Source organism: Herpailurus yagouaroundi, unplaced genomic scaffold, assembly GCF_014898765.1.
Source record: "Herpailurus yagouaroundi ecotype Mexico unplaced genomic scaffold, PumYag 182, whole genome shotgun sequence".
Lineage (NCBI taxonomy): Eukaryota > Metazoa > Chordata > Mammalia > Carnivora > Felidae > Herpailurus > Herpailurus yagouaroundi.
This window is the reverse complement of record NW_024412413.1, coordinates 20,634,227-20,657,085: the sequence shown is the minus strand read 5'-3', so window position 1 is coordinate 20,657,085 and position 22,859 is coordinate 20,634,227. Positions and strand designations below refer to the sequence as shown.

The 22,859-nt window shown below is 39.3% G+C and overlaps 1 protein-coding gene across 4 annotated transcripts in view; it reads left to right on the top strand.

Moving 5' to 3' along the window:
- The window catches only part of ANO4 (anoctamin 4), a 421,314-nt gene that overhangs the window by 253,325 nt on the left and 145,130 nt on the right, over positions 1 to 22,859 (top strand). For 3 of the 4 annotated variants that reach the window (XM_040491102.1, XM_040491100.1, XM_040491103.1), the window contains 2 exons: positions 12,769 to 12,869; positions 16,293 to 16,337. In XM_040491102.1, coding sequence (XP_040347036.1) covers positions 12,769 to 12,869; positions 16,293 to 16,337 — 146 coding nt within the window. The remainder of the gene's footprint in view (positions 1 to 12,768; positions 12,870 to 16,292; positions 16,338 to 22,859) is intronic. The other variant, XM_040491101.1, reaches the window with a different exon arrangement.

Sequence of the window (22,859 nt, the reverse complement as noted above, 5' to 3'; positions counted from 1 at the left end):
GATTTGCTAGTATCTTATTGAGAATTTTTGCATCCATATTCATCAGGGATATTGGCCTGGTGTTCTCTTTTTTTACTGGGTCTCTGTCTGGTTTAGGAATCAAAGTAATACTGGCTTCATAGAATGAGTCTTGAAGTTTTCCTTCCCTTTCTATTTCTTGGAATAGCTTGAGAAGGATAGGTATTATTTCTGCTTTAAATGTCTGGTAGAACTCCCCTGGGAAGCCATCTGGTCCTGGACTCTTATTTGTTGGGAGATTTTTGATAACCGATTCAATTTCTTCGCTGGTTATGGGTCTGTTCCAGCTTTCTATTTCCTCCTGATTGAGTTTTGGAAGAATGTGGGTGTTTAGGAATTTGTCCATTTCTTCCAGGTTGAACAATTTGTTGGCATATAATTTTTCATAGTATTCCCTGATATTATAGAATATAGTATATAGAATATATATAGAATATAGTATATAGAATATAGTATCTATAGAATATAGAATATAGTATCTATAGAATATAGAATATAGTATATAGAATATAGTATATAGAATATGGTATCTATATAGAATATAGATATTCATGATTTTATCTATTTGGGTCATCTCCCTTTTCTTTTTGAGAAGCCTGGCTAGAGGTTTGTCAATTTTTTTTATTTTTTCAAAAAACCAACTCTTGGTTTCGTTGATCTTCTCTACAGTTTTTTTAGATTCTATATTGTTTATTTCTGCTCTGATCTTTATTATTTCTCTTCTTCTGCTGGGTTTAGGCTGCCTTTGCTGTTCTGCTTCTGTTTCCTTTAGGTGTGCTGTTAGATTTTGTATTGGGGATTTTTCTTGTTTCTTGAGATAGGCCTGGATTGCAATGTATTTTCCTCTCAGGACTGCCTTCGCTGCATCCCAAAGCGTTTGGATTGTTGTATTTTCATTTTCGTTTGTTTCCATATATTTTTTAATTTCTTCTCTAATTGCCTGGTTGACCCACTCATTCTTTAGTAGGGTGTTCTTTAACCTCCATGCTTTTGGAGGTTTTCCAGACTTTTTCCTGTGGTTGATTTCAAGCTCATAGCATTGTGGTCTGAACGTATGCATGGTATAATTTCAGTTCTTGTATACTTATGAAGGGCTGTTTTGTGACCCAGTATATGATCTATCTTGGAGAATGTTCCATGTGCACTCGAGAAGAAAGTATATTCTGTTGCTTTGGGATGCAGAGTTCTAAATATATATGTCAAGTCCATCTGATCCAATGTATCATTCAGGGCCCTTGTTTCTTTATTGACCATGTGTCTAGATGATCTATCCATTTCTGTAAGTGGAGTGTTAAAGTCCCCTGCAATTACCACATTCTTATCAATAAGGTTGCTTGTGTTTATGAGTAATTGTTTTATATATTTGGGGGCTCCTGTACTTGGCGCACAGACATTTATAACTGTTAGCTCTTCCTGATGGATAGACCCTGTAATTATTATAGAATGCCCTTCTTCATCTCTTGTTATAACCTTTAATTTAAAGTCTAGTTTGTCTGATATAAGTATGGCTACTCCAGCTTTCTTTTGGCTTCCAGTAGCATGTGAAATAGTTCTCCATCCCCTCACTCTCAATCTAAAGGTGTCCTCAGGTCTAAAATGAGTCTCTTGTAGACAGGAAATAGATGGGTCTCGTTTTTTTTTATCCATTCTGATACCCTATGTCTTTTGGTTGGTGCATTTAGTCCATTTACATTCAGTGTTATTATAGAAATATATGGGTTTAGAGTCATTGTGATGTCCGTAGGTTTCATGCTTGTAGCGATGGTCTGGTACTTTGTCTCACAGGATCCCCCTTAGGATCTCTCTTTTTCTCCGCTTCCTCTTTTTCCATAATTTTATCTTCTAGTTCATCTATTCTCTCCTCTGCCTCTTCAATCCGAGCCGTGGACGTTTCCATTTTATTTTGCATGTCGTTTAAAGCGTTTTTCAGCTCCTCCTGACTGTTCCTTAGTCCCTTGATCTCTGTAGCAAGAGATTCTCTGCTGTCCTCTATACTGTTTTCAAGCCCAGCGATTAATTTTATGACTATTATTCTAAATTCACTTTCTGTTATATTATTTAAATCCTTTTTGATCAGTTCATTAGCTGTTGTTATTTCCTGGAGATTCTTTTGAGGGGAATTCTTCCATTTGGTCATTTTGGATAGTCCCTGGCGTGGTGAGGACCTGCAGGGCACTTCCCCTGTGCTGTGGTGTGTAACTGGAGTTGGTGGGCGGGGCCGCAGTCAGCCCTGATGTCTGCCCCCAGCCCACCGCTGGGGCCACAGTCAGACTGGTGTGTGCCTTCTCTTCCCCTCTCCTAGGGGCGGGATTCACTGTGGGGTGGCGTGGCCATCTGGGCTACTTGCACACTGCCAGGCTTGTGGTGCTGGGGATCTGGCGTATTAGCTGGGGTGGGTAGGCAAGGTGCATGGAGGCAGGAGGGGCAGGCTTAGCTCACTTCTCCTTAGGTGATCCACTTCAGGAAGGGCCCTGTGGCAGCGGGAGGGAGTCAGACCCGCTGCCGGAGGGGTGGCTCCGCAGAAGCACAGCGTTGGGTGTTTGCACGGAGCAAGCAAGTTACCTGGCAGGAACTGATTCCCTTTGGGATGGGCGAGGGAGGTGGCGCTGGCGAGCGCCTTTGTTCCCTGCCAAACTGAGCTCTGTTGTCCTGGGGCTCAGCAACTCTCCCTCCCTTTGTCCTCCGGCCCTCCCGCTTTCCGAGCAGAGCTGTTAACTTATGACCTCCCAGATGCTAAGTCCCACTTGCTGTCGGAACACACTCCGTCTGGCCCCTCCGCTTTTGCAAGCCAGACTCGGGGCTCTGCTTGGCTGGCGGGCCGCCCCTCCACCCCGGCTCCCTTCCGCCAGTCCGTGGAGCACGCACTGCCTCTCCGCTCTTCCTACCCTCTTCTGTGGGCCTCTCGTCTGCGCTTGGCTCCAGAGACTCCATTCTGTTAATCCTCTGGCAGTGTTCTGGGTTATTTAGGCAGGTGTAGGTGGAATCTAAGTGATGAGCAGGACGCGCGGTGAACCCAGCGTCCTCCTATGCCACCATCTTCCTAGTAACTCCTTGTCAAAGTATTTTTTTAAGTCTACATTTTTATGAGTATTGCTACTCTGCCTTTTTTTTTTTCATTTCTATTTGCATGGAATATCTTTTTTCATTTCTTCACTTTCAATCTATATGTGTCTTCAGGTCTGAACCACTGTAGTTTTTTTCTCCAAGAGGCTTATCTGAATTCCTAGCTGAAATTAATGTTTTTTGGCTGCAGCATTTTAAGAGTTTTCTTTTTTTTTCTCCCAATATAGTTATAAGAAAGTGACACCCTGCTATTTGCCTAAGGTGATACAGAACAGGTGCAAGTAACTACCCTGATTTGACCCTTTGTGCTCAATAAATTAAAATGTGAAGCATATTTATGCCCCAGGCCCTTTGCCTTTGACTCTTCTTGCTGCCTGGAATGTTCTGTCCCTGGATAATGAAACCACATTCTTATACACTTTCTTTGGGTGTCTGCTCAGATGTCACCTTACCAAAAAGCCTATTCATACCCCTCTATCTAAAATAAAATCTTCCAACCATTACTTTTTATTTTCTTCACCTTATTTATTTTTCTTCAAGGCATACCATCAGAAATACTATACCTATTTATTCAAAGTCTCTCTCCCCAGTAGAATTCATGGGAGCAGAGATTCAGTCTGTTTTATTCACAGCTGTCCTCCCAACACCTTGTAGGTTCTCAATAATGGTTTGTGGAATACATAAATGGATAAGTGAGTGAGTGTTAAATTATAGTTCACAGGATGAGATTCATGGTCACCTGCAGAGAACACCATGATTTCCAAGGTACACTTCCACTGAATAAGTTTGGAACCAAGTGAATTATTCCAGCCCCTCCTTCTGCAGGTGAGGAAACTTAAGTCAGAAAGGAAAGTCCTGTTAGCAAATCTAAGGTCCACTCAGAGACCAGGCTGGGACCAGGCAATTTTCAACATGCTTTTCCATGTTATTCCAATTTGAGCCTCAAAACAGCCATAGACATTTGCAGCTCAGGGGCCATGTTATCTCTGTGTGGTCAGTGAGGAACTGAGAGTCAGAGGAGTGAAGTGACTTACCCAAGTGTGCAGTGAGCTGTGGGAGGACCTTCCCACGCGTTCTTTCTACTGCACAGTAGTACCCAGTTGTCTGTTGGCCAATGGTTACCTTTCAAGACAAACCAAGGATACTTCTAGATACTTTTGGGAAGTATCTATGCCTAGGTTTCCATTAGTCTTCTCTTCCTAAGCTCCAGCTCTCTTACGACCATTTCTTTCAAATTTAAAAAATGGATTTGCATCATCTTTTGAGCTCAGTTGGCCTAGGGATGATGGACAGGCCTTTTTAACTTTGATATCCTCTTATAGGGCCCCAAGACTTCTTTGGGTTGCTACAGATAAACCTAGACCAATGGGAGGACTATTTCCAAATAGACCTCCATTTTCATTCCCCCATTCCACCTGTTCCTTCTTCCTATTTAGCACAAACATAACCCCAATCTTACTTTCTTATTTTTTATCTCTTAGATGAAACCAGAATCCAATGAGCTTGAAAGTGAGAGAGGCAGGCTCCCTTGAGCCAGACCTTCACTCTGTAATATCCTTGGAGAGGAACACTGTTCAATTTTCACATGCAGCTGCCTTTCCTAGTCCCTCCAAGAAAATACCTCTTCATTACTAATGTTCCATCACTATATTTTCATGGCAAAAATTCGCAAACCAGGTTGAAGAAAGCAATCCTTTTTATTCTTTGATCAAAGCTTTAACTTTTGAAAATGTTTTCATAGGCCTTGATAAATCACATACCTTCTTTACCATTTAAAGAGCATTTTTAGTGCACAAAGAACTAGCTAAATACTTTGCATGTATTAAACCTCATAGTCCTCAGAAGAAATCTGAAGTGCTGTAATTCACATTTCACAGATGAGAGAATGGAGACTTACAGAGATGAAATATTTTGCTCAAGGTCATCAGTTACTAAGTAGCACATCTGGCCCTTGAACCTTGAATTCCAAAGCTTGGGAATTCCAAAGCCAGGACTTTTAATCATTACGCCATGTGTTTACTCTATTTTCTTCATGTATTAAGAAAGGTTACATGTCATGCACTTATTTGTTGTTTTATAATTCTACTCAAATTGCATATACAGTTATTATAACTGTCTTCTTTTTTTGTGTAGTCCAAGGTACATCAGAGTTAGTTTCCTTATTGTAACACAAATGACCCTTTCCCAGCACAAAGCTAGTGATGAATACGCATACAATAAATGTTTGATAACAAGGGATTAACCATATCCTTTTAAACTGCTTTCCCTTCTTTTGCTACTTTTTAAAGAATTGCTACCGTCCTGTTTTAGTATAACCTAGTCACTGAAAATGTATCTGAGGTGAAAATAGATTGATAAAAATTTCCCAGAATAAGGTTTCTGTGGCACATGTGCTTTCTGGTATATTGTCTTTATGTACACACACACAAACATATTATCCACGTGTGACTGTGTACGAGATCATGATCTCATTCAGACCTATATCATAGATGTAAAATGAAGCTCAAATTGCAATGAGCTTTTTCTTTGAAATTAGTATATGTGTTTGTGAGGAGACCTGGAGGTAGAGGGGAGGTTGATTTGCATGCCCATCTCAGAAATTCTGGGAGGTTGCCAGCAGCTTTTGCCTGAGAATTCTTGGGAAAAGTTCCCAGCCAGAGACAGGGAACTCCAGGTGCACAGCAGAGACTCGAGCCACTTCTGCCCCTTGACAAAGTGCTCTGAGGGCACTCCTGTCTCTCCCCAGCATGGGCAAAGGGACTCGTGTGGGCTTCATTCTTTGCTGCTGGTTTGCATGTGGCAGGGAGTGGCACTTGGGAGAGACATAGCTTGGTACCCACGAGTCCTCCTTGAAATCACTCTGACTCCTCATGGAAGGTCCTCGCTTCAGGGAACAAGCTGAACACTACTGGGAGCAGTTCCACCTCAGCTCTGCATCAGCTTCAAAGCCAGGGCCAAGGGCAGTGTCAGCAAGCCCTAAGAGACAGCTGCAGCAGCAGAGATGGGACAAATGGCACTAACTTTAAGCATCAGCCCGGACTAGCTGTGGGAAGTGTTCCCTGAGCTGCTCTTTACTTGACACAGCTCATCCCTTCATCCTTCTAGAAACACCCATTCCTCGCAGCTTCTGTTTTGTCTCCTTTGTTATTTCCCATCTACCTCTCTGGTGGTTCCTCCTTAGTCTCCTTTGATGGTTGCTTTCTCTTCTTCCAAACCTTCTAAATGTTGTTGTGCCCTAGTGCCTAGTCTTTGCTACTTCCTAAGGTGACCACATCAAGCTCTCTGCTTTTAAATATAAATGATGTGTCTGTAATTCTCAAATTAATAAGCCCCACTAGCCCTGAGGCCAATTCCCAACCCATTTGCCTACTTCACACTTGTATGTATATATCTCCCAGGTTCTCAAATATAGCATATCCTAAAGCAAACAGCCATCTTTCCCCTGATTATTCTCTAACTCATTATGTGGTACTACCATCCATCCAGTTTTCCAGGTGAAACAACGTGCACATTAATTTGGACACTGGATTTTTTTTTCTCTCTCTCCTCATTTGACCAATCCCAAATACTTTCAAATCTGCCTCCAAATTGATCTCAAGTCTGTCCCATTTTTCCTTACTACATCTGCCTCCTGGTTTCAGCCATCATCTTGTCTTACCTGGCTTGCTGGAATAACTTTCCTATTGAACTTCCAAGTCCTGGGTTCCCTCTGGAACATTTTCCATAGGCTATTTAGAGTATACTTTCTAAAACAAGCTTCATGTTCCCTTCCTGCTTTTAACCCATTGGTGACTTCTCACTGACCTTACAGAATAAAATCTAAACTCCTTACCACATTGAACTTGGCCTGGCATGGTCTGTCCACAGCCATTTTCTCCAACTCCATCTCAGGTAACTCTGCCTAAGTCAAACTTAACAATCTTCAGTCACCTGAGCCTTTTAGTTTCTAGTACAATCTCTGGGTCTTCATACTTTCTTTTCCCTCTGTCTGGAATGCTCTTCACTTGATTTCTCCCACAGCTAGCACCTTCTCATCTTTTGGATCTCAGGTTAGATGCCATACCTTCAGAGGTTAACCAGGAAATCTAAGGCAGGTACCCCCAATTCTTCTCTTTTATGGCATTATATATTTTTTCCTTTTGGCTACTTCTCATAATTTTAAATCCCATATTTATTTGTTGTTTAATATTTGTCCCCTACTCTATACTATAAATTCTAGCTATCTTGGATATTCAGCACCTAGCAGAGTACCTGATATATAGTCGTCAGTGAATGTCTGTTGAATCTTAATGAATGAATGTCCTTAACATATAAGAGACCTGGGGACCATGGAGGTACAGGAGACAGGAATTGAGGCTTGATTCTCAGGGTTTCTTCAGCCTTGTAGTCAAAGACTAGAAAATTCTCTTCAGATACTGGTTCCTTATTGGTCATATTCACAGGTTGTAACTTGGATGAGTAGGAAAGCTATGTTCCTCCCAACACTACCAGTATGGCATGGCTCATCTTGGAGATCATGACAACTAACATGTTTTTACATACATCTTATCTTTATTATGCCATTTGGTGTGATTCCATAGCTAGATATTGCTATCATTTTTCCATTTTACAGTTGAACAAACTGAGGCACAGAGAGGTAAATAGCTTACCCAAGATCACAGAGCTGGTAAAAGAGACATAGGAATATGAATATGTATAGTCTGACCTCAGAGTCTGCATTCTTAACTAACCTCTGAAGTTCAGCTACCCATAGGTGGCTCTGCACCTATACTCTTTCTCAAAGTGCTCTCTTCCAATCCCATAGATTTAAATGCCGTCTATGTCCTGGCCACATTTACTTTGTATCTCTGGCCCATACTGCTCCCCTGAGTTCCAGACTAATTTAATTACGCACAAGGCATCTTCTCATGGGTAGCTGAAACTTAACATTTCCCAAACTGAGTTTATGCACTACCTCCATGCCCCCACATCCAAACCTGTTTTTCACTCAGTATCCCCTTCTCAGCAATGGTATTGGTGCTCATGAGATATAAAGATGTGTGTATTCATATACATGTCTTTGAGAGAGAGATTGCTTGATTTAGGTAATGGCACACTACTTTTCTGTAGTGCTGCTTGATTTAGCCTTCCCTTACTAAATTGTGACATACCCAGGCAAGAACCATGACTTACATATCCTTGCATTCTAGCATCTAGTGCATACAGGGTATTGAATGGGATCTTGCTGAATGAAGGAAAGAAAGAAGGAATGTTTTCTGTTTCCAGTTCAGGTGGTTTCCATGCTACTTCTTAATTTCTCCAGCCATTCTTCCAGAGATATTTTCCCAACTCCTTTAAATGGCCATTTTTCTTCTCCCCATGGTTCTAACCTAAGGGGCAGGATATTAATGAAACAACTCTATGTTTCAAAAAACCATTTCATTTCTCCTCGCTTTGTCACTTGCTCTCTTGGATTTATGTGGAAAGGAATACTTAATAATAGGAAAAACCTATTTAATAATAATAGGAAAAACCTATTTAGAAACAGTAGCATAATCATTCAGCAGTAGAGAAAAGAATGATATATGAACCATATAATTAGCAGTAATATGTTTCATATTTATTTTTCTGTGATGATGTTCAGTTCCTCCTTGAAAAACTGAATGTAAGTAATAAGTACCCCCCCCAACACACACACATACAACCTATGACTAAACATTCATTATCATTCAAAGCAATTCAGCTAAGACTTTTCTCAAGATTATGAAAGTAACTTTTAATAGTCTCAAATCAAATCTTAATTCATTAGTAGCTTACTTTTGCCTTGTTTTTGTTGCTTTGTTTTCTAAAATACAGAATTCTTTTCAGATTAGTTTGTATAGTTTGTATAAACTAATAAACAGATTAATTTATATAAACAATTCAGAAATTCTGCATCTTCAATGCATGTACAAAGCCATAGATTTATTTAAACCGCAGAATTTATTAGGTAAAATTGACAAGGGAGTCCAGGGATATGAGTGTTAGCTCTATCTGGGATAAACATTCAGTTTGGCTCTGAGTGAATTACTTGGTCTGTCTCTTTCCCCTTTAAGGAGTAGAAGGAAAGCCTCCCTTGCAAGGTTTGTGTAGGAATAAAATGAGGTAACAATGTGAAATTGTTTCCAAAAGTATTGAGCTCTAAAAATAATAATAAAGTGATGGTTTTATAATTATTATTATAATTGAAATAAGAAAAATGAAGATATTTTTATCCCGCTTGAATGAGTCAAAACAGCTATGCTTTTATGCAGAAAATGGTAGAGTCTACATTAGAATTTTAGTTGACTCCATGTGTATTCAGATAATGAACTTGGCTTTTCCACACACAGAAATGTGACAGATATTTATTTATTTATTTATTTATTTATTTATTTATTTATAAATAAATGTTTATTTTATTTTTGAGAAAGTGTGAGCGAGGGAGGGACAGAGAGAGACGGGGACAGAAGATCCAAAGCGGGCTCTGCACTGACAGCAGCAAGCCTGACGCAGGGCTCAGGCTTGCAAACCATGAGATCATGACCTCAGCCAAAGTCAGCCACTCAGTCGACTGAGCCACCCAGATGCCCCAGAAATGTGGCATTTAAAATGTGTGCCCTAAGTATAATATTTTAATGTAGTCTCCTTAATATTTTCACATATTCATGGAGTTCTACAAAATGATTTTTCTTCCACTGTATTTATTTTCTATAAATCTAGCAATTACAATAATTTCACAAAGAGAGTGTATCTTAGGATTATATTCTGCCTGAGTGGCTCAGTCAGTTAGGCGTCCGACTTCGGCGAAGGTCATGATCTCACGGTTTGTGGATTTGAGCCCCACATCGGACTCTGTGCTGACAGCTCAGAGCCTGGGACCTGCTTCAGATTCTGTGTCTCCTTCTCTCTCTGCCCCTCCCCAACTTGTGCTCTGTCTCTCTCTGTCTCTAAAAAATAAATAAATGTAAAAAAATGTTTTTTAATTAAAAAAAAGATTATATTCTGCTATAAATCAGAGTTTGGTTGAGTCTGTGAATCAATTACATTCCCATATTCCTTGATGCACAGTTTCACTCTGTCTTGGGAAGATGAGAGAAGAGGCAGGTGAGTGTAAAATCTTGTAGGAAGGCTAAGTGAACTTAAAGAATTCCCAATGTCAAAATTAACATTTTCAAGTGGGAAAGCCATAATACCTACCCAGAGTCTGATGTATGTCTTTAATATAAACAAAAAGATCCATTTATTAGAAAATAGTCTTCTGTTTTATAACTTGGAAAACTGTACTATATATTGGAAAACAAATGGCAGTCTTTTCCAGTGCAAAAACTGCTCAGCTGATAAGCTGAGACCATCTCATATCTGCATCTACAGATGTGAATGGGACAGGATAGAGATTTTTGTGGGTATGTGCACTTTCTCCGTGTTCTGTATGGACATTGCTACCTATGAGCTCATTTACACTCCCCCTGGCTACGTAGCTATAAGCATCCAATCTAGAGAGGATTGGATATAATGGGTTACTCAATGGAAAACCAGTTCATGCAAAGAGATCCAACAGCTGGTTGTCACATCTTCAGTGCATATTGGCTTGTCTGTTCCCTGGATGGGTACCTCATTTGCAGCTTACCAGCTATGTGACTCCAAGAATCACTTCATCCTTCTTGCTTCACAGGACAAGCAACTTTCACTTGGACCAGGACTAACTGTTCACATTTCACTAACCATACTCTAGATAAGTATTGATTGTGTGTTCCCTCTGGATCAGGCACTGCGCTAGGCCTGGAGGATTCGACTGTGAATAGCAGAAATGTTCCTTGTACTTAGGGGGCTTACAGCCAGAGGTCTCCTTGTCCCAACCTAGAATATAAAACCTCATTTCAGCCTGAATTGCTAGAAAGTTTGGTTTTCAGACCAATATCAAAGTTTGCCCTCCATCATTGTGGATTTGGGCCCAGGCTCTGGGAAATTCACCTTTGGGAAATTCACCACCATCAGAGTTCCTGGGAACTTTGTAGTTGATACCAGTTTGATCTTCATAATATCTTGGGGAATTCTTATAAATTAAGTACAATATTTATAAACCCAGCAAGAAGACTCTGAATGAAAATATGAGCAATGAATTGCAACTGCACATCATCTGCAATTTAAAAACAATTCCCTGTAGCACAAATTTATCCCATAAAGTTGGGCTTCTATTTTTGTCAGTTGTGTAAAAGTAATGGATTGTTTATAAATATTGTTATAGGGGCGCCTGGGTGGCGCAGTCAGTTAAGCGTCCGACTTCAGCCAGGTCACGATCTCCTGGTCTGTGAGTTTGAGCCCCGCGTCAGGCTCTGGGCTGATGGCTCAGAGCCTGGAGCCTGTTTCTGATTCTGTGTCTCCCTCTCTCTCTCTGCCCCTCCCCCGTTCATGCTCTGTCTCTCTCTGTCCCAAAAAATAAATAAACGTTGAAAAAAAAAATTTAAAAAAATAAATAAATAAATATTGTTATAAGGAGAGCTTAGCCACACAAGCCTAAAATATCTGTTAACATTCTTACACTATAAAAATTTAAATGGCATGCAGTCCAGAATGAGCTTGTGTGAAAGAGATATGGATAAACAATAGACCATTTTGCTAATTTAAACTGGTCTGGCTCACTGTTTTCTCATTTTTCTTCTACCTCCTTCCACAACCCAGCCCTGGGAGATGACTTCCAAAGGAAGTCTCCTAATTGGAGATATCCCTTGGCCAGAGACATAGACCAAAACTTGTTGGGTGGTTACTAAAATGTGAAGTCCTGGTTTTACTTTCCTGTCTATGTGCTGTATTGATAAAAAGCCCAAGAGGAGTTAAAAACCTTTGAAAAAGCCTTCCCTGATAGTGATCCAGATGCAAAACTCACCTCACTGAAGACCCTCTATCTCCACAACCACCGATTTTTAATTTTGCCTGGATGATTGAGAGCATCTCTTCTTCTCTTGCTTTCTCTGCAACTCTCCCTGATATATTTTTTTCTCCATGCACTAGCCACAGTGATCTTTGAAAATCTCAATCAAAATGACTTCCCAGTGTTCCTGGGATAAAGTCCAGTTGTCTTATGGCTGGCGAAGCACTGCACATGCTGGCTCCCGCTCACCTTTTCAACCTCTTCTCACGCTAATCTTTATGATGAATACACTCCAGCCACTCTGCTCTCCTAACTGCTCCTCAAACACAGAGAATACCACGCGAGTTCTGAGCTTAGGGCCTTTGCCCCTGGAACATTTATTCCATGCTTTTACCCAGCTGGCTCCTTTGTGTCTCAATTTTGCATGTCCCCTCTGCAGAGGGGCCTTTCTGGACCCCTTGCCCAAAGTAGTGTGTGCCCCCCTCCCTATAATTTCTCCCATTATTTTGTTATCTTCAGAATATTCATAGCTATCTAAATTTATATCTTTCTTTTAAACCTGTTTTTGCCTATTTCTTTTTTTTTTTTTTTGTATGTTTGTAGAATGTAAATGGCATTCATGTCTCTTTTGTTCACAGCTGGGTGTCCAGTGCCAGACACATATTGGTATATTTTTTGAATGAATAGATGCACACACAAGGACCCAGTTTTGGCTGAAAATGCCCCAAATCCTAAACTCCTGTTCTAAATTCCAACTCAATTTAAACCATAGGAAATTTGGATATACTTTTCAATTTTGTTTCTTTTTTCTGTTTCAGTCCTCTCTAATAAATAGTGACATTATCTTTGTGAAGTTGCATGCCCCATGGGAAGTGCTTGGAAGATATGCAGAACAAATGAATGTAAGAATGCCTTTCAGGTAGGTGTAAATATATTTTTTCCCACTCTCTACTGCTTCCCTGTAAAACTAATGTACCCTTCTCTTGAAACAAATAAAACCGAAATGCAGACTGAAACATTATTAGAGAAGGTGTTTAAAATGCTTAGGAAATACAGTCTTTATGGCTTATGATGACTTCATGGCTTTTTGTGAAAATTCCTGGCTAATTCAGTCCTTAGCAGGTAAATATGTCAACTGCCTCTGAGAAATAAGAATTTTCCAAGTGGCATTTTCATTTCCAAAATGTCATTTTCAAAAGCCCTGTGTACTGCTGCTTTGAATGGCCAGACCCCAGGCATCGATGGTGCAGGTTCTTACTGACATTAAAATCTGCCTCCATTAAAGCAAGTTCAAGAAATTTCATGAAAATGTGATCTACTTTTTAAATCATTTTTAAATTTTAAAAAGTCAGTTCATAAGTACTGTGCAAGCATAATCATTGATATTTATTCCAAAGGGAATAGAAAATACTTCATGTGGATTGCTTAGTTATTTAAAGGATTAATTTACCTTCATCTTGCAGTGGATATTCTTATTTTCCATACAGATTAAGGAAAAGGTATCTACATTTGCTAGATAAAGTTTTAAACTTGAAATTATAAATGCCAAAATATGTAGGAAGTAAATAATGGAATATCCTAAAGGAGATGGAGAGATTTAGTACCAAGGGAAGTTCCAAAGGGAATAAAAAATTAAAACCTTTTTGTTCACAATTTGCCAATAAGACCAAGTCAGATGACAGAAACCAAGCAAACTGGTGCCAATTCTAAAATATACCTCTTAATGAGCTGTGGGAAATTACAGAGACAGAGGCACTAGGGACACATTTAGAGAAGGGCAATTTCCACTCAGAGATCTGTAATGTATCTCCCTGGTGCATCTTACTTTCTTTGTTTATTGGCCTTTTTGTTCTAATACCAAGTCAAAATAGAGGCTGGGATTTCTAATATCTGTTTACCTCAAGGCAAAATTCTCAAAGGAATTGAGATAAACATAGTTCTAAACTTTTGACTTATTTTTGTATTTAAAATGTGACAAAGGAAATCTGAGAACCCAAAGATTAAAAAAATTATATAAAATCACTGAGTCATTTATCAGTTTAGTTTCTATTGAAACTTGTTATACTATAATTATAATTAATTAAAGCCAGTTATATATCAATGTTATAACTATTTAATACGGATTAATACCATATCACTCATAAAGACCAAAAGGAAAAGAAATCTATGCTTAGACACAGTCGTGTATCAGACCAACATCTTACAGCCAACAGTCAAAAGTCTGTGTTTTGATAAAAGTGAGATAGTAAAACTTAGTGAAATTGATAGTTCCTCCCTAGCAATCTCACAAAACCTTCTACCAGAACACAGTTTTCAAGCAAAAAACCCAAGGAGATTGTGGAAACTTGAGCAGTGTTAATGCACAGCAAGTTCCTAGTACGTGGAACCATTTCATATATGAAAGGCCTGACTGTATCATGACTAACATTTCTACATGCTCATTATATAGCAGAAAAGTGCAGCCTGGAAGCAGCATTAATACTTTCCTTATGCCGTATTAAGAGACTGTGATCTAGGGAATAAATGAAAAACTATAATAACTATGAATAATAATCTTCTTTGTAAATGTAGTTATTCCTGAAGGACAATGTTAGGACAAAATAGTGTTAATAGTAGATACTAATTAGCCTCACTAATATTGATGTGATTTTACTTAAGCATAGCTTCACTAGATAGAACCTGATGCACTTAAATTTTATGCAGTTATTTTGTCCAGTGTTTCAGGTAAATAACTCTAGCCTAAGGAGATCTATGTATTTCCAAAGGAGGAATTTTCCTGCCATATCACTTCAACAAAATGTACAAACATCAGTTTGGCTAAATGTAAATGCCTCAAAGAATTGTGTGTGTATTTATTATTTTCTGTAGATTGCGCTTCTGAATCCTGGGTTAGTCTCCTTGGGTTTTTTACTCCTGCAATGTTTAAAGCAAAGTTGAATAATTTTCTTAAGGGAATTTGTGAACAAAATTTGCTTAAGTACTTATATGTCCATGGATATGGCCTCTTTTATTTTTATTTTTTTTAATTAATAGACTAATTTTAGGGCATTTTTAGGCTTACAGAAAATTGAGTTGATAGTATGGTGTTCTCATACATGCCTTCTCACCCCACTTTCAGTTTCCTTATTGTTAATTTTTGCATTAGTGTAGTATATTTGTTATATTTAATGGACCAATATTGATACATTATTATTATCTAAAGTACACAGTTTACTTTAGGGTTCACTCTTTGGGTTGTATAGTTCTATGCAGTTTGAAAAATCCATGTCATGTATCCACCATTATGGTGTCACACAGAATAGTTTTACTGACCTAAAAATCTTTTTTTACTCCATCTGTTCATCCCTTCTACCTCAATACAAACCCCTAGCAGCTCGTGATCTTGTCTCTATTTTAGTAGTTTTGTCTACTAAAAACATGAATATGTTTATCAGTTTTCATAGATGGGCAAAGTTGTGTATAAACTTCTCATTTTTCATAAGTGAGATAGCTTAGTAACAGTTCAGAATATATATAAACCACATCAGTTTCATTACTACTCCATTGTTTGAAGCCCAAAATATGAAAGGGCTAATTGTTTTTTTTTTTTATAAAGCATCTAATCCATACACTCTCCATTCAGATTACACCCAGAATTTTAATCTGGAGTGCTTTAAAAAATACAGATACACAGAAGTACAACACACCCTTACTAAGTCTGACTTTTAAAAGATTTTTTTCCAAGATTCCTTGTTTTACCTCTTTAATTCATGTCCAGTCAGAGCCAGTGGTTAGACAGTTTCCCTAGTGCGGTTATTTGCAGTAGGATGTTGATGCTGATTACTGTTCTTCCCATACTGGTTGTAAAATACGTACTTTTTATATTACCCTGGCTAAATCAAATGAGAGAAGTCTTCTGTAAACTTCAAGAGCTATATAAATATTAGTTAATATAATAGTATGCCCATTAAATTGCGCATGTTGCCAGCAGGCTGGCAATCCATTTCTTCATTCCTAAAGAAAAAAAAAAAAAAAAAAAAAGGCTGACCTCGGCTAAATTCATACGAATACCAATTGCTCCAAATCATCGTTCTGCACAGGCTGTGTAGGCGAAGAGCAACCATAAAAAATTATGATAATGAGAGGAAGAAATACCAATGGAAAATATTTCAAAAGATTTCATGACTCAAAAATGCATGCCCTATGTTCCTACTACATTTCTCACTGTTAATCTCTTTTTAGTTTTTTCTTCTTCACCTCTTACAGGCTTCTATCTTCAATCTCCTTTCCTTCCTTGCTAGTTCAAACTGTAACTGACGATGGGTTTTCTTCTCGACTGGCTTCATTTTTGCTGTTCTTCCAGGAGAAAAATCTATTACCTGCCCCGCCGGTACAAGTTCATGAGCAGGTTAGTAGCATGCTCTGTCATGATGTGTTTGATCTGTTGGCCTGTTTGTTCCAACAATGACAAGGAACACAAGCTGGGGACCTTTTTCATATGGCAAAACTGACTGCCGTGAACATTCCAAAATAGGTATTTCAGGTTAGCCTGGAAAGATAAGAGAAAAGATGAAAATGCTCTTCTCAGAATCTTCCCTGTAACTTCTTCACACTTAGGAGAACAGAATTTATAGCCCATTCTATTATTAGATAAATTACCAAAAATCCCCAGCTGTTGAGTGCATCTTTGGTCTGAATGTTATTTTTTTTTTCCACAAAAATCCCACCCTCCACTATAAGTAACTTGAAATCTTGAAGTGCAGACAATAAATATGTCAAAAAGCAGATAGCTGTTCAGCAGCCCATGGGCGGGGCCCTCTTATGTTAGTAAGACTTTGTTTATAAAATATGTCGATGTATTACCTTACTCAGAAGCCCTTCCTACTTTCCTTTTTTCTTTAACCTTTCCCCACCCACCCAAAATTCTACTGGCTAAAAATTGCCTTCAGTGTACTATATACGCTTCCAAAGCTTGTTTCTTGTTATTTTTTGAGAAGCCAGGGAGACGGGGGGGGGGGGGGGCATCAATGGAGTCCTTTAATTTGATACTGTTGTGATAACTAGAAACCTAATTTCAAAATTTTAATTAGTCTTATGTGACCATTCACCCTGAGCTGAGCTGACTATTAAACTTGGAGACCATTGCATCTCTCTGAAAATCCTATTGTTCTGTGAGAGTTAGGATTCAAGTTTACTCTGTTTATGTGCTATGCAGAATGATAATTATAAGATAAATTGATATATTTTAGTGGGTTTACTCAAATGCATGTGCACTCAACAAAGTAGGGTATAAGACTTGACATCCAAAGAAACTAAGATGTGGTTTCCATAAATGTCCCTGCACAGTATCCTTACAAGCAATTCTTCTTTCCTTAGACAGTAGTGATGGCATTTGGATTCACCATGATTTAAAATGTTTTTAAATGTTTACTCATTTCTGAGAGACAGAGAGAGACATAGCATTTGCAGGGGAGGGGCAGAGAGAGGGAGACACAAAATCTGAAGCAGGTTCCAGGCTCTGAGCTGTCAGTACAGAGCCCCATGCAGGGCTCGAACCCACAAACCGTGAGATTATGACCTGAGCCGAAGTCAGACACTTAACCAACTGAGCCACCCAGGTGCCCTAGATTTACCATGATTTAGATTAGTCCCTTGTCATATAATGACCTTCTATAAAACTCTGATGGTAACATATTAGCCTATATCACTAGTTCTCAATAGCTCTCAAACTTTAACCAGCAAACCTGGAAAGCTTATTAAAACACAAGACCTCTGGGCCTGTGCTGTAACCTATGATGTAGGTGACCATCTATCCACCTGGATGGTGTGCGAAGGCAAGGATGGCTTGTCCAATTCTATATTTCGAGCACCTAGCACATAGTAGGTGCAGTGAATGGGCAAATGAATTTCTTTACACATGTGAGAGGATTTGAGTGAGGAAAAAGGAGGTCACACCAAAAAAGCACAAGAAAACCAGATCTGCCAAAAGTATCACAGACTTGGAACTGAAACAGTTACACTGTGGGGGAGGAGAGAGCAATGAGGACTTAAAAGAAAATGGTGATAAAAGGAACCATAAATCTCAAGGTTGGATTGGGTATCAAATGTCATCAAGTCCAACCACTCAATTGATACTTGAACTTCTGCTATAGGGTCAGCCAGCCCATGTTTGAATATCTGTGGAGATAGGGAGTCTCCGAATACAGCTGTGGACACCTGACTATTAAAAAGTTTTTCCTTAAAATAAGTCATAATCTCTCTCTCTCTCTCTCTCTCTCTCTCTCTCTCTCTCTCTCTCTGTCTTTAGTTTTTACTTGAAAAAACTGTTCAGATTATAGTTCTTCTCCCTGGATAAACAAACAAAAAATAATCTACAGCAGAAAGGCAAAGTGTATGAGAAAGATTGTGAAATTATAAGCAAAAGTACTTAGCAAGTATTTGGAAATTGAGGGAGAGAAAGAGGTTTCCATACCTAAGGGATTGGGAAAATGTTGGAAGTAAAAGAAGAATGAAAATCCAGAAGAGGTACAGGTGAGAAAGATGATGATTTTTGTTTAATAATTCTGTAGTATAACTCACAGTAGGTCTTTGACACATAGGTGTCTTGAAGGCCTCTGGAAATGATGGCAAAGCAGTTGAGCTTAGAGGTAAAGCTAGAGAATCCAATTTTGGACTCAGAAATATAGAAGTCATGACTTGAATGAGGGGAGTAGATGGAATTTCCCAGGGAAGGAAGCAAAGTACAAAAAGAGGACCAGTGGCAATTCCTTGGAGAATCTGTATTAAAGAGGCAGGAAGAAATGGAAGAAGGATGAAAACGAACAATTTAAGGAGGAGACCCAAGAGAGGACTGTGTCAAAGGTACCAGGAGTGAGTTCCCATAAGAATGGGTGTTCTTCAACTTCTGATGAAGGCTGAGAGATGAGAATCGATTTTGAATATTTAGGAGTTAGGGGCGCCTGGGTGGCTCAGTCAGGTAAGCGTCCAACTTTGGCTCAGTTCATGATCTCACAGTTCGTGAGTTCGAGCCCCGCATCTGGCTCTGTGCTAACGGCTCTTCAGATTCTATGTCTCCCTCTCTCTCTGCCCCTCCCCTGCTCACACTCTGTCTCTATCTCTCTCTCTCAAAATTAAATAAACATTTAAAATAATTTAGAAGTTAGTGATAACTGCCATGATAGCTGTCCTATGAGAGGTGGTTCTCAAATGTGAGCAGACATCAGGATTATCTTCAGGGTTTTTTAGTACTGAGATTATTTGGCTCATCCCCAGTGTTTCTGAGGTGAGGCACAATAATTTGCACTTCTGTCAAGATCCCAAGTGATGTTAATGCGGCTGGTCTGGGAATATATTTTGAGAATGATGACCACATTAGAGGAGGATAATGGAAACCAAATTATAGCTGGTGGAGAATGGACAAGGCCCTGATAAATCAGAAGCAGGGAGGATTCACTACTACCTTGGTAAATTTTGAGATAGAGGAAAAGAAAGGGGCTAGGCTTAAGAACAGTAGCCAAGAGGAAGGAAGCAGAAAAGATTGTGACAGGTGACCAACCACATATTCTCCATGCGTGTAGAGGAGAGGTTTTGAGTGATTAAGGGTTTGGGGAATCCTTGTTTCTTGAACAACTTACTAAACATCAATCTTTAGCCTGAAAAAGTCGATGCTACTTCAACTGCATAAGTCATAATAATAGAAGAATTTGGGCATTGAAAGTCACTGGAAGACTCCGACAAAGAGAAGGGAAAAGAAACCCTAACTGGTAGTGTGACGCACTGATTCAGAATGCCTCTTAAGCTTCATTGCTTACCACATTCCTGTAGTGGTGTACCGTAGTGAAGCCCAGTATCTGGTGTAATTTTTAAAATGCAGTTTGGGGCGCCTGGGTGGCGCAGTCGGTTGAGCGTCCGACTTCAGCCAGGTCACGATCTCGCGGTCCGTGAGTTCGAGCCCCGCGTCGGGCTCTGGGCTGATGGCTCAGGGCCTGGAGCCTGTTTCCGATTCTGTGTCTCCCTCTCTCTCTGCCCCTCCCCCATTCATGCTCTGTCTCTCTCTGTCCCAAAAATAAATAAACGTTGGAAAAAAAAAATTAAAATGCAGTTTGTCAGAAATGTTGTTATCTATTTTAACTCTTATGAAGAGTGTCTCTGATATGCCTTCTTGAAGGTGCATCTATATCTTACTATCCTGATTGTACACCATTAATAAAACACTGACTCCAACATTCTAAAATTCTCATGTCATCCTAGATATGGGTATTTAATTTAGCTTTTAGTTTCATCCACATAAATGGTATTTAATTTCATTACTTCATGAAAGAATCCCTGAAACACATTTATCTCTTTTAATGATAAGAGAAATTATAAATTATAATAAACTTGTGTTGAGCAGGCAGAGAATTAAGCATCTTTTCACAAATTTTATTTTTAAAAGTCACCTGACTCCCATAAAGTACACTCATGCAGTTCAGACATATATTCTGGAGGTAAATGCTATTTTCATCATGTACTTGGTCTATTAAATGCTCCTTTGACTTTTCAGGCAAACTTAAAAGCATTATAAATTGCCTATCCAATAAAGAGAGGAAATTTATCATCTATCTTCTGCCTGTTTTTTTTTTTTTTTGCCTTCACCAAATAATTCAAATATAGTCTGTAGAAAATGTGATTACAAAGTAACAAATTTGATAATTGTGAGTGGCTTGTAGCTGAAGTCTCACTACTACTCATTCCTTTTCCATCCACTGCCCACACGCACCTGCCTGATGTTATCCTTTGCAATTCTTTGGCAGAATGTTGCCCCTACTACATTATACATTCAGTGCAGTTGTAATCTTACCAGTTGAGTATACAGGCACATGACAAAATGACTTGTATTTTCCATCCTTGTTTTAAAAAATTAATATATGTAAATGTTCCAAAGCCTTTAGACTCTTCTATAAGATATTTAGGTTGTGCCCCAGTTAGTAGCCTTGTGACCTAAAAGAATCCTAACTCCTATCCAAGGAAAGGCTATAAATACAGGAGACTTGGCTCTCAGAAGAGGAAAAAGAAATCCAAGGCTCCTGTTGTCTGTTATCAGTCCAGAAGGGCTTCATTTATTGCAATGTCGGGCTCTGTGTGGTACCTCCACTATAAAAAAAAAAAAAAAGATTTATCTGTAGGTTCCCTCTAGATATGTCATTTCTGAAAATGTAATCTGTTTGAAGTGTGATGCTATTATAATATTCTGGTCTGGGGAAAAGTAGGTGTCTCTGAAGTAGCCTATTTCATTTAATTTAGCCTAATTAAGTTGTCATTAGTACAGGCTCCCTCCTGGGTTGTTAGTGGCTCCAGGGTAAAGGCCTTTGTCTTCTTCAGTGTATATCCACAGCTTGCAGGTGGGGACTCTGCACTCAGTAGGTAATTTATGAAGACCTACTGACAGGTTAGTATGTGGGGAGTGAAGTCCGTTGGCCTGTGGCCTTTTCTTTAATTCTCACCACTCTGAAGGTAGGTAAGATAGTCTCCCCTTTACATCTCAGGAAAACCAAGGGCCAAACAGCTTTAAGCAGAGCCTTCCCAAAGCACATTTCTAAGGCACACCTTGGGAAGGCACAGCACATCAGAGGTGGCACTTCCTGCCCATTTGCTTGTGCTGTGCTGCCAGCTCTTTGCAGCTACTCAGGACCTGACCTGCCATGAACCAGAATCTACGGGGGGGGGGGGGGGGGGGCCTGGGGCTGAACTTACTGTAATATCAACTTTCTGTAAAGTGCCCACCTTTTAGCTCAGATATTAACTTGACAGTTTAGGCCAGAAATGCCCAAGTGGATGCTCAGTTCATTGTGTCTCTATTGATTTGCCTATGTATTCTGTAAGAGGGCTTTTGCTTAGCAAATGGCAGAAATGGAAGAGAGTGGCAATGTGTCCAACCAAAATTAATACTAAATCATTAAGCTAACATTTTCTCTTTGCTATTCCATGTCAGTGGAAAGAGATTTTGTTAAGTAGGCTCAACTCGTATACTAAAGACACAAATGCAATACTTTCTGGTTAGTTGGTTTCTCGACTCCTGTATCTAAGAGATTTCAAGATTGACAATTTAGGGAAGTTTATTAGATGAAGATGAGAGCACAGACCTCAATCTGTGCTTCAGTATACAATCTTAGCTCTTGAATTCCCATCAATAATTCTACATAAAAGTTTATCATCATCATCGTCTTCTTCATCCTAGATACTACCACTGAACTGAGCATTTTGTACATTGAAGACATTGAACAAATACCTGATATTTGTTATCTTGTGTAGTCCTCACCATGCCTCATGAAGCAAGTGTGTTAGCTCAGAGAGGTTTAGTCAGTTGCTCAGCATGCACCCACCACTAGGGGGATGTACAACTAAGACGTGAACCTACTTCAACTTCAGAGTCCATCATTCTATATGAAAAATTACCCATTATATTGTGAAAAGCAAAGCTGTTTATTAACTCAAGTTTTTTTAGGGTGATATCGCCAAGGTATTATTTCCCAAGTCACCAGAAACATGTAGTATCTAAGAAGCAGCAGAATCAGAAACCCAACTTGGGTCTCATGTTTTCCAGCCTGGTGGATTTTGCACTATGTATTTCTTCTTGCACTGTGGAAGAAGATCCTCAGTGATGTATAAACACAGTCTGGGATGGGAGTGTTTGTTGAAGAATGGCCAGTTGTCATCCAGCCACAGAGAAACAGACCCTTGTTCCCAGAGCCACCAGACTGGCAGGTGGAGTAGCATGTGGTACATCATCCTCAGCATTGGGAGCCTGACCAGCCATGGTCTTCTCAAGGAGAGATCAGACCAAGACTGTTTTAAGATGTATATTAGTTTCCTAATTAGTTTGCTATTGTGATAGATTCCTGAAAACTTAGCTGCCTAAAACAACACAAGTTTATTCTATAGGCCAGTAGTC